Genomic DNA, 12,081 nt, shown 5'->3' on the forward strand with positions numbered 1-12,081 from the left:
TCACACACATAGCTTGAGTTGGGTAATATTTTTTATAAATAAGGTAATATTTTGAGTAACTTATTACATGTGCCTTTACATATAGTCAATTAAAAATTAAATATATATATTAGAAAATTTATAATAGAATAGAGACAACATAATTCTTATTAAAAAAAAATAGTTATTAAACATTATCCTAAAATTTTGATTCCTTGTCCTATAGATAATAGACTGTGGTGGGAATCCCAGCATATGTGAGTGACTTGTTTTATGTACAAATTTTTGGGCAATAAACCAATGAGACAGCAATGTTCATGGTCCCTGCTTCTGCAGGGGGAAAAGGGGACGTGAGTAAACAAATCCAAATAATGCCAAGGTACTTAACCAAAAACAGAAAAAATGGACATAAATCTTCTGTCTCATTTCCTTGTTAACAATTGAATTATTAAAATATTACTATGAAGTAAGCGAACAAAAAATGTAACTCCTTAAAAAATACACTATTAAGAGAGATCATTGCATCAAAGTATGAACTATATACTCTTGAGATCATGGCACATGAATTAACCTCTTCAATTTTGCAAACCTCCCAATTGCAATGCTTCCTATTCCTATTGTCATAACATGCCATCAAATATGTACCTTAATTGCTTCCAACAAATATATGTATCTTAACAATTTAGATAAAAATATGCATTATGATGTTACATTTATCTATTATTTACAATAAAAATATTTAAAGTTTTAGCCAAAACACAATTTACGAGTTTAGGATAGTCAAAGTTAGTATAACCAAATCTTTCTCAAGTGCAAGAGACTCATTCAATCGTTAATGCCTTAAGATTGATTCAAAACTGAAGCACACAGATAATTCAACCTCAATGTCTAATTTAAGAAAAATGAGGCTAGACTCGATCACTATTTTTTAGAAGACACTATCAGAAAAGAGAAGAAATGCAAGGACACAACGGAAACAACAATAGAATATGGAAATGCTAGACAAGCAACAACAAAGCCATGATCTCACACACGATTACACAAGTTTAATCTAAAAATGTCGGTTAAAGCACGGTTTAGTTGGTCAGAATTTGACAGAATCTAGGTTGTTGTGTCTTTACATAAATATTATTATTTGATATTTTTTATAAGAGACATTTGAGTTATATATAATTTGGTCAATAAAAGTTGATGTATTTGATGTATATTATACATCAAATACATCAACTTTTATTGACCAAATTATTATAAATTGTCTCTTATAAAAAGAAAATTAATGAAGCGAGTATTTGTAAATATATCATATGAAACAACAAAAATGCTTTGGAACACAAGAAATGGAATTCGGCCTTAGTTCCAAAGAGGCGCTAAAGTAGTTAAAGGGATCTGAAAATAACGCAATGTATAAGAAGGAAAAGATTTGGTGCATAATATGTTCTACCTTTGATTCGTTTATGGTACCTAAAATTTGATGGGGTTAGCTACTTATAGTCAGACGTCAAAATCCACTTCCATATATATTTTTATTTATCTATTTAGCAAATTGAAAGTGAGTATCAAATTCGGTTGATGTTTGACCATGTATTTCTAATTTTATTATATGATGAGGGCATGATGCCAGTTGCGTCTGCTCATGCTAACATGCTTTGTCGAGCCATTGCGTTGTGAAGCATCTTTCTTGTGCAGTTGCAAGAACACATATGGTGCTATGTCATTTTCAAAGCAGCTGGTTTTGGTTGTGTATCTATTTGTTCACAAATTTATACATCTAGAACCTAATTCTCATGAAAAATGGAAATTTCCATGTTTAACAAACTTTCCTTATATCTTATAATCATTACTCACTTTATGTTGTCACCAAAATAATTAATCTTTGTTATTTTTTTAGAGTCTAATAGTGTGTTCAACAACTAAGAAAACAATAATATCCCTAAAAAAACAATAGTCCATCCCATGATAGGCACGTCATATATATTATATAAATCTTAATCAAACTATTTAAAGACATCGATTATCTGAATAGATCTCTTTTAATATGTTTTTAGAGGTTTTATATTTGTCTAGATAGTTATAGAGAAAAATCAAAAAATGTAAACTGTTTATAAGATATGTTGAATGTTTGTTGAATGACTAATACATAAACGTTTTTTTAAGTATTTAGTAGAGTTTTTAAGAGATGTTTTCAATCACTAGTTATTGATGAAAATGAGACAAAAATTAATTATACAAATATAATGTAACATAAAACGTCAAGCCAAAAAAAAAAAACAAAATTAAAGAATTAATCCAAAAAATTAATAAAATTTATAGGACCACAAATGTAACGTACCTATGAGTAATATTGAAGTATACTAGTAAAAAAATAAATAAAATTTATGAAAAAAGTAGTTACATTTATTTGTAATGATATATTAAAAAAATTAGGTTCGAGATTTGCTAATGTCGTTAAAGTAGATAAATATAAATAAGTGTTCAATAAACATCATCATTTAAGGGAAACATATTTCTTATTATGACTGCGCAATGCAATTATAGCTCACAATCGTCCGATCGAGATTGCTTTAATGTACTTGTTATCTAAAGATTTGATCTTAAATTAATGATCGAAATTAATTAGTACTTGTAACTATGTTATTATACACCAAGAAAGAATTTGAAAGCTCCTCTAAAATATTTCTTACCTTCAAGTATAATATCATCATTAAAAAAATGTAAGGAACCAATTGAACATTGTTTAGTTAAAATCTCATTTGGTCGGTCGGTACTTTGTAGTTTGTACCGTTTTTCTATTAACCGGTACTTTGTAGTTTGTACCTTTTTTTAGGAACCGGTACTTTGTATCTGTTGTTTTTGAAATTCGAAAACCTTTAAAAACAATTTATGCCACCGAAAATATTACTGGGTTGAGTCGCGGACTAGGTCGCTCTCTTTAAGACGTTTCGAGGCACTGCCCAAAATTGTGCAAGGCAGACTATCAACCACGAAGTCCCCAGGATAAAACAGCCCAGATTCACTGTATCGGAGTTCTACTGCACTGTAGAAAACCATTCTAGAATTACACCCTTTGTATGCCAGTCGATAGACTGGCACTCGAATATAGCACGGAGGCTACTCAAATATAGCACGGAGGCTACTCAAGAAAAGAAGAAGAAGAAGAATATAAGGGGGAGAAGTGAGAAAAGCCTCAGATATGGAGAGCTTTTGGTGTGCTTTTCCAAGTGAGGTGAGCTCTCTATTTATAGATGAGTTCAGCAACTGGATCAGAGAAAATGGGGGGATCCAAGGAGCACGAAGTCCATTTACTGGCCACTGGCCACTAGGAGAGTGCCTCAGAAATAGGAAACGTGATTGACAAGGCTCCTTGACCGGGCAAAAGTCAAAAACGTGGGAAAGACTCAGCTTTAGGGTTTTGACGTGGCAAACATCTGAAGCTAAGTCAAATTAGGGTTTTGACTGAGCAAGGCACAAGAGACTAGTCTGTTTAGGGTTTGAATGAATCAGAACTTTGACTTTGACCTTGTGGATGGCAGTTTCGTAATATGTTTCCATCTGTTAAAAAAAACTATAATACACCACAACCCGAACCGAACCGAACCGGGCCGAGCCAAGCGGACGGGCGGCGGCGGCGCGCGCGTGTGGTGGTCCGTTTGCTTGCGTTCTCCCTCCTTCACAAAATTGCGGTGCCCCTTGGGGCCCAACCCAATTGTGAAACTAGCTCCTTATAAATGTCATAAATGAGTGTGTTCCCTCCAATGTGGGACTTCTCATTTTTCAATTCACACATTAAAGCCATCATCAATGCCAATTATGTTTCATCATTTCCAACAGTATCTAATCAAAACATGTCTTATTTTAATTATGTGTATTGTTTATATTAATATAAATATATAATTATTACTAAAATTTCATATAAATTGTAAAGTTCTGAATTTAAATCTAAAATATAATGTATAATAATAATAACATTTTTACTAATTGAATTAAGCCTTGACATCTATTTTATTTATGATCTAATCAAATTGTCTTTGTTCCTCATAAATTTAGTTACTTAAACGAAAAAACTAATTTTGAATAAACTAAAAATGTAAATTTTTATGGACACTAAAACCAAAAATTAAAATTTTTTAATAAAAATTAAAAACATATTTATTAAATTTTCAAATTATCACAACTTAATTTTCATCATATCTTTCAAAATGAGCAAGCATCTAGATGTGTGTCTATGTAGACTAATGTGTCTCTATCTAGATAGGAATATATATTTGAACTATTTTCTCTTGTTTTTTAACCACTTGTGCATGGTTTGTCTTCCTATTATGTTTGCAATCCTAAAAAAATGACCAATTGCTTAACAGATGAACAAAACTAAGATTTTTTCATATTCAACATCAATGTCAAAAAGCAAACTCGTTTCTTTCAAAAAGAACACACAATTTAGAATTAAAATCTACCACCACCACCAATATTCTTGCAAAGTGACCAAAAGTTCCCCTCATTTTTATCTCATCTAAATCCAAATGAACACCTATTTTACTAACAATTCAAAAAGAATTTATTATCTCCAATAATCCCTAGCAATACTATGCAACATAATCCAAGTTTAAAAACAAATTTGATTGATTAAATTTTGATTATGATATGTCGTCTAAGTAAATGTATGAAGAACAGTTATAGTCAAATTTCGAAAATCTATTGATATCACCACTCTAACATTATCAAATGAAGAAAGGTCAAATTTATAATTATATTACAACTCGTTGCTCTCCAAACCTTGAGAATCTTGTTCTTCAAATATATCATCCTAATTCATTTCGAACCTTTTGAGATAGTAAATCTTTCTATGAAGAATCCTTTGATAATCTTATAAAATCTTGCTTGATTAATAATTATTCCCCTAAAAGATAATATTTAAAAATATCCTAAGTTTTCAATTATCAAAGTGTACTCTCTTTGATTTATTTTGATTATAAACAAATATATTTTTTCTCAAATATAAATAATATAACTAATTTTCACTCTATTTAATAATACATTTATATACCCAAAAAACTAATTTATATATACAACTAGTGTAAAAAAATCTACATTATCATTAAATCACAATCATTAAATTATTAAAAATATTTAATTTTTACAATAACTACTTATAACATCAAACACATAGTTGATTGTGATGTATCGAGTACATATTCTCTTAAACTTTTTATATTGATAGTACATGAAAATTAAACTTCATCTTAGAATACCACTCAATTAATATAAATTTTATTTTTTGACGAATCTTTAATTTTCATAAAACAAGTTTTTATAAATGACACGGTTGAAAATGCACATATATGTTTTATAAGATCAAGAGAAATTCTTAATTTCTTAATAATATAACTAAATGCACATGTATGTTTTATCATTGGATATAAACATGTTTTTATGTATAATTAAAATTGCATTTCCTATCCTTATTTTTAAGTAAAAATGAGTTAATAAAAATTGATGTATTTGATTGAAATTTTAGACTAGATACATCAATGTTTATTGACCTATTTGTTTATAAATAAGATAGAATGAAATTTTATATGAAGGCGGAGGCTACATTGTCTTTGAGAAAATGTAAGTAAATTACTCACAACTAATTAAAATTAGACAAGTATACTCTATTCAGAATGTCAAACTTAAAATTTTAAAAAATATATTACATTTGTCTCTAAATATAAGACATTCGTAAAATAGTTTCTTGTTTCCTTTTTTGTAAGATTTTCTTTGAATTTTCTTTGTCAATAATAAATACTATAATTAAACATTGACTAATTATATCTCTTCAAAAGTAAATAATAGTATGTAAAAGCAATATAAATTCTTAACAAATTTGATAATAATAACTACTTCCTTAATTTTTCATAATTTGTTTTACAAATTATTATTATATTTAGGGACAAAAATGGTAAAATGGTACAATACACAATTTTAAAAGACAACCAATAATTTACTACGTGAATTGTTCCAAAACACTGGATCCCACCTACAGAAGCAGTTTCTCACGGTAAGGAGTGTCACGTGCGGCCCAACTCGGGCGAGCCAAAGTGTCGGTGGATGGTAAGAGTCAGACGTTGAAGAGTATAGAAACAATAAAGAAAGAAAAGTTTGTCTGTGCTTTTTCGTTAGAATTTAGCACCTTGCTTCTTGATGCATTCGTTGCAAGGATGCACTACATGTGTTTAAGACTCTAAATGCATATTATGATTTAATTCGTAGGATAGGATCATAAAGAACGGAAAAAAAGTTGATTAGAAAAGAAAATATTAAATATTATGATGAAAAGTTATAAAGTAAAACAAAAATATTTTATGTGTCTTTTTTAATAGATTTCATATTTCAATTTATTATTTTGTACGGTTACTTTATCTAATTTACAATATTTTCAGGACTAAAACATTGACTTATGATTTTAATGATTTTAAGACAAATAAAATTAATTTTAAAATGGTTAACTCAATTTAAAGATTTTATTTTTATATTTTCTAATACCTTGAGAGGAAGTGTTAGCTTTTCATCTTGAAAGATTCTTCTTCATTTTGTTGATGTATTTTTACTAATATTCAATAATTGACTCAGTAAATTTGTTTCAGCTTTTGAAATGTTTTTGCGAAATACACCCGTTGACAAAGCTAATCATAATTTAACGAGAGATCAAACTTAAATAAAATATATTTTAAAATACATTTGAGTCATGATTTGTGCCCAACATATTTGATTTTGCTTATATTTATGACAAAAGAGAGTAATTTTGAAACTACCTTTAGGAATACATGTGGTGTTCAAAAACCTAAGACTCAATATTGTTAAACTAATGCTTGATGCACCAACATAAATGCTCGGATTTTTATTGTAAATTTTTTTAACCATTTCGAAAAAGATATTTATTTTAATGTTCTGCGAGTGCAGAACTTTTTTATAATGATTATATATCAGTTGTATTTTGACTAATTATATTTTGGCTCATGTCCGTCACTTTATTGGATTGTAATCAAGAGGTAACTTTGTTCATCAATGTTTCCATACTATTTGACTAGTGTGTGCATTTGGGCGATTTGGAAGCAAATAAAGAATATAGTTTTCGTTAAACGAAAAGGATTGAGATACTTTCTATTAAAGTGGTTACATTAAAATGATTGAGAGATCTTCTTTTGAAGTGGTTAAGTTAATGTCTTGATCTTTTGTTACATCTAAGTCGACCAATCATTTTATGATATTCATCAATGGAGCTCGAATTCGTTGGTTTGCTTATGAGATTATTTTAATTAATTTTAATGTATTTTTTATTGATAGACTGAACTATGGTTGAATCTTTTTTATGTTCATGACACACTTTGTGCGATAAATAGTCGTTAATTTAAGTTTCTTTTGATTGTTTTAAGAAAAACAAATACACGCAGTGTCATTTTCTTAAGTTAGTTATTAAAAAAAAAAAATCCACAAAATCTGGTGTGATTTGATTGAATGCATACATACAAATATTTATACCATTGATATATACAATTTAAATCCTTCATAGTAACAATTTTGGCCTTTGGCGGCTTTTGTATAATCTTTACATGAAACAATAACAAAATAAATATATTTTTTATTAATAATTTTTCCCTTAGATGTCTTATAGATTAAAAAATTGGAAAACAAATATTATAAAACAATAATTATATTTTTCTTTTATGTAAATCACATGCGTCCAATTTTTGTCACTTATCAATTAGTCATAAGACAGATTTTCAAAAATCAATTATATAAAAAAAAATATTCATTAGTATTGTGTCATTGAAATATTTTCTAAATAAAATTTTAAAGAAAATAATAATACACTATAATAAATTATACAAAAAACAAATATTTTTTGATAATAAATTACTTTAAAATGTTATCCATCACGTGTCAAGTTAAAAGAATTAGGTGAATTTAATTATTAACATGTGTCTGAAAAATAACTTTGGAAAAAATCATTAATACATTAATTATAATATATTGTGTAAACTTTGTAGAGGACAATTGTGACACTTGTGTATAAAATGACATAGTTGTGTTATATCATACTATACATGTATGGAAATTAGAAAATATCCTGTATTAAACAAAATTTATTTTTTATACACCAATATATATAGGAAAGTATATATATATATTATATTTTTTTAATATTTAAATTTAATAAATTTTTAACAATTTATATATATATATATATATATAAATTATTAAAAAGAATTAAATTTAAATAACTTTTTATTTTCTCAAAAGAGTTTTAGATGAAAATTCAGCCTCATTAATATATTAAAGAAGGATATATCGAATTTGATAATATTCAGATTTATCTAATAATGAATAATGATTTTTGTAGATTAATTGTACGTGTTATGTTGTGGCCAATAATTATTTTGTTTCGAGAAATGTTGTGGACAATTATTGAGAAATGGTTAATGATTAATGATTATAAATGAATAATAATTATCAGCATAGTATATATCAAAATCAAAGTCACAGGCTGCCAGCATAGTTAGCTGGCCACACGTTTTTATATTCATTTCCATTTTGATTTTCTGTACTTTTTTTTCTTTACTTCACCGATTCCTCCACGACTGCAAGAGCCAACAGAGAAGAGAAAAATCAATTCCTCATTATTGGAATTGTTTTTTCTCTCTATATTTTTACTTCACATTCATATACCCTCTCAACTTCTCATTCTTTTCCCCTTTTGTTCTCTATATCTCATATTACGCCACAAAATCCTCACACTCACGCATAAATCCACATTTTTCTGTACAAATCACTTCTTTCACCTTCTGCAGGTTCATCTTTGTTTTTCTGTTTTTTTTAATTAATTTTTTCCCTCTATTCACCTGAGGGTTACAAAAGCAAAAAAATTCCGTCACCGGTCACCTGCCGGCGATCTTTTTATTTTCCGGGGTTCACGTGAAGACTAAGATTTGGAGGGTTGTTATTGGGTTTGATTTTTTTTTTTCAAAAAAAAAAAGAAGTTGAAACTCAATAAAGTTTTTGTTTTATCCTTTTACTTTGGTTTGGTTTTTGATTGTGTGTGTGTCCGTGGGAATTGGACTCGTGTAATGCATGAGTCAGTGATTTTTATGGGTGAGATTTGTTTGTGAGAGAATCGAAGTTATTTGAGATCTATCAAAGAGATAAGCTTTATAATTTTGTTGTATAGTTGTGTGTGAAAGAGAAATTACAAGATGATGAAGATGAGGAACATGACTAATAACGGAGGTTCGGGAACCGAACCAAGAAGTATGGAATGGGAGATGAGACCAGGTGGGATGTTGGTTCAGCGCCGAACCGTAGACTCGGATCCAAACCCGGTTCCTCCACCGACAATTAGAGTTCGAGTTAAATATGGTTCAACCTATCACGAAGTCAACATTGGTTCACAAGCTACATTTGGTACTAGTTGTTACAAACCCTTTTTGTTATTTTTTTTTATTTTTTATTCTATTTTATTTTATTTTTCTCATTGGTGTTTGGTGCTTATGGGTTATAGGGGAATTGAAGAAAATGCTAACTGGTCCAACCGGTTTACACCACCAAGACCAAAAGCTATTCTATAAAGACAAAGAAAGAGATTCAAAGGCATTTCTCGACATAGTAGGAGTCAAAGATAAATCCAAGTTAGTGTTAATGGAGGACCCTATTAGTCAAGAGAAGAGGTACTTGGAAATGAGAAAAAATGCAATCATGGAAAAAGCTGCAAGATCAATTTCACAAATTAGCTTGGAAGTAGATAGGCTTGCAGGGCAGGTATATTTTATTTTTATGGTTGGAATTGTTGTATTTATTATTTAATGCTTGAATAGTTGGGTTGTGATTTTGATGATTTGATTTTGAATTGCATAATTAGGTGATTGCTCTTGAGACAATAATTAGTAAAGGTGGGAAAGTTGTAGAGACGGATGTGCTTAGCTTGATTGAGAAATTGATGAATCAATTGATTAAATTGGATGGTATAATGGTTGATGGGGATGTTAAATTACAGAGGAAAATGCAGGTAAGATTTTAATAACTACAAAAACAAAAATTGTGCCTTATAGATTTTCTCTCACATTGATTTAATTGGTTATGTACATTATTTATTCTGATGGTAATGAAATAATTTTGAAGGTAAAAAGAGTTCAAAAGTATGTTGAAACTTTGGATTTGTTGAAAATTAAGAATTGTAATGGGAGTCATGCCCCAATGAAGAAGCCTCAACAAAATGGGAAAAGACTAGCTCCAATTCAAGAACAACCACAAGAAATGTCAAATGGGCATCATAGATTACAACTAAATTTGGAACAACAACCTCAAAGGAACTCAAATGGGAATTCTTTAGTATTTGAGCAGCTTCAACACAAACCTTCTAGAAATTCTTCTACCTCAGAAGTTGTAGTTACTACAAAATGGGAGACATTTGATTCTCTACCACCATTAATTCCTGTCAATTCAACATCATCATCCAGCTCATCCACCAATAATTCAGTTCATCCAAAGTTCAATTGGGAATTCTTTGACTAAATAGTGTACACCACTTGTTTGTAATTGTGTGGATGTCTTTTGTGTTTGTTTTTCCACTTGGAGTGTTATTATATTTTCTTAATTATACATTCTTTTCTGTATTTAGATTTGTTAATTAGCAATCCCTTTAATTAGTCTCTCATTTACTTCGTCGGCAATAAACGGGGATGCTATGATAGTGATTATTATTGTCATAAAATAGTTCCTTTTTTTTTCTCTTGCTGTCCTTCAAATTCATTTTGCAATTTATGGTACATACATTATATGATAATATATAAATTAAATTGCGTATATTATATGATAATATTATAATTACTGATATCCGTTTACCACATATAGTGATATAGTATAATAGTGGCACTTCCCTCACTGATTTTCATCTCTTTAAATAGTTGCTTTTGGTCATGAATTTCCATCCCTTCAGGTGAAAGAAGAGGACGTCAATCATTGTTACATACTTGTTCTAGGGACAGTAGAAGTGCTTCATGAAATATTATTATATAATTTTTGGTACCTTGCTTCTAGTGGGGGCTACAAACTGACAAAAAGAAGGGCATCTATTTATTAAAACAGTTTATAACTTTTATTTACTACATTGAAGTAATATAAAACTTTTTGTTACATATTACACATCCATATTTTTTGAGTTAAAAGTTAAACATAAAATAATGTATTTTTAATATTTAACAAAGGTAAAACATAAAGGATCAATTTTAACCTTCTTTGGGGCTTTTCAAAGGATTTGTAAGATATTACTTCAAATATATTAATTTTTGTTGATATGTTAATAGTTTTATATTTCATTTGACTTTTACAAAAAGAATTGAAAATAATATTATTTAAAAATTGTAAAAGTTTATGTCATTTGTAAACATTTGAAGCTTTAGACTTTTTGATATTTTATGGAGTATAATAAGTAAGTAAATGTTATAGTCTACGTAAATTGAGTTTACGTACATATATATAAATTGATTTAAGTACATGTTCAATTTTGTAATGAGTAAGGAAAATGGATATTTGGACTCAGTTCACGTATATATATAGGTAAACTGAGTTCAAGCACATGTGAAATTTTGCAGTGAGTAAAAAAAAACATGTATTTAAATTCAGCTTACGTATATGTATGTCAACTAAGTTTATGTACATATAAAATTTTGTAGTCAGTAGAGAAAGTGTGTGCGTGAACTGTGAACGTGTATATGTATGTGAACTCAGGTCACGTAGTTTGCATAAATTCATTTATAACAATAAAGCGTTGAAGAAGATAGTTTGAGTGCAAATGAGAGAAGATTAAGACGAAAATGAAAGAAGGTTGTGAGTTTCACGATGAAAAAGGAAAGGAGAAGAAATATTGACAAATTTAATTCACTAATAAAGACAATTTAATCTTTTCAACAATGGCATAAGATGTAACTAGAAATCCCAGGAGGTGTGAATAGCAAAATTATAACATAATTTGCTTGTCTCATTGGCTCATTGCAATATTGTTTTGTAGAAAAATATCATTCAAAACACAAAATATAGTGCAATTATAAAAATATCCATAATAAAACACAG

General features: G+C 28.7%; 1 protein-coding gene across 1 annotated transcript; it reads left to right on the plus strand.

The window, feature by feature from the left end:
• Positions 1 to 8,603: 8,603 nt before the first annotated feature.
• LOC101508972 (BAG family molecular chaperone regulator 2) lies at positions 8,604 to 10,740 on the plus strand. Its single transcript, XM_004496546.4, has 4 exons — positions 8,604 to 9,417; positions 9,515 to 9,771; positions 9,872 to 10,018; positions 10,132 to 10,740. The coding sequence occupies exons 1-4, from the start codon at positions 9,210 to 9,212 to the stop codon at positions 10,522 to 10,524; spliced, it is 1,005 nt and encodes a 334-aa protein (XP_004496603.1). The 5' UTR covers positions 8,604 to 9,209; the 3' UTR covers positions 10,525 to 10,740.
• Positions 10,741 to 12,081: the final 1,341 nt, after the last annotated feature.

This window comes from Cicer arietinum, chromosome 4 (genome assembly GCF_000331145.2).
Source record: "Cicer arietinum cultivar CDC Frontier isolate Library 1 chromosome 4, Cicar.CDCFrontier_v2.0, whole genome shotgun sequence".
NCBI classification, from domain to species: domain Eukaryota; kingdom Viridiplantae; phylum Streptophyta; class Magnoliopsida; order Fabales; family Fabaceae; genus Cicer; species Cicer arietinum.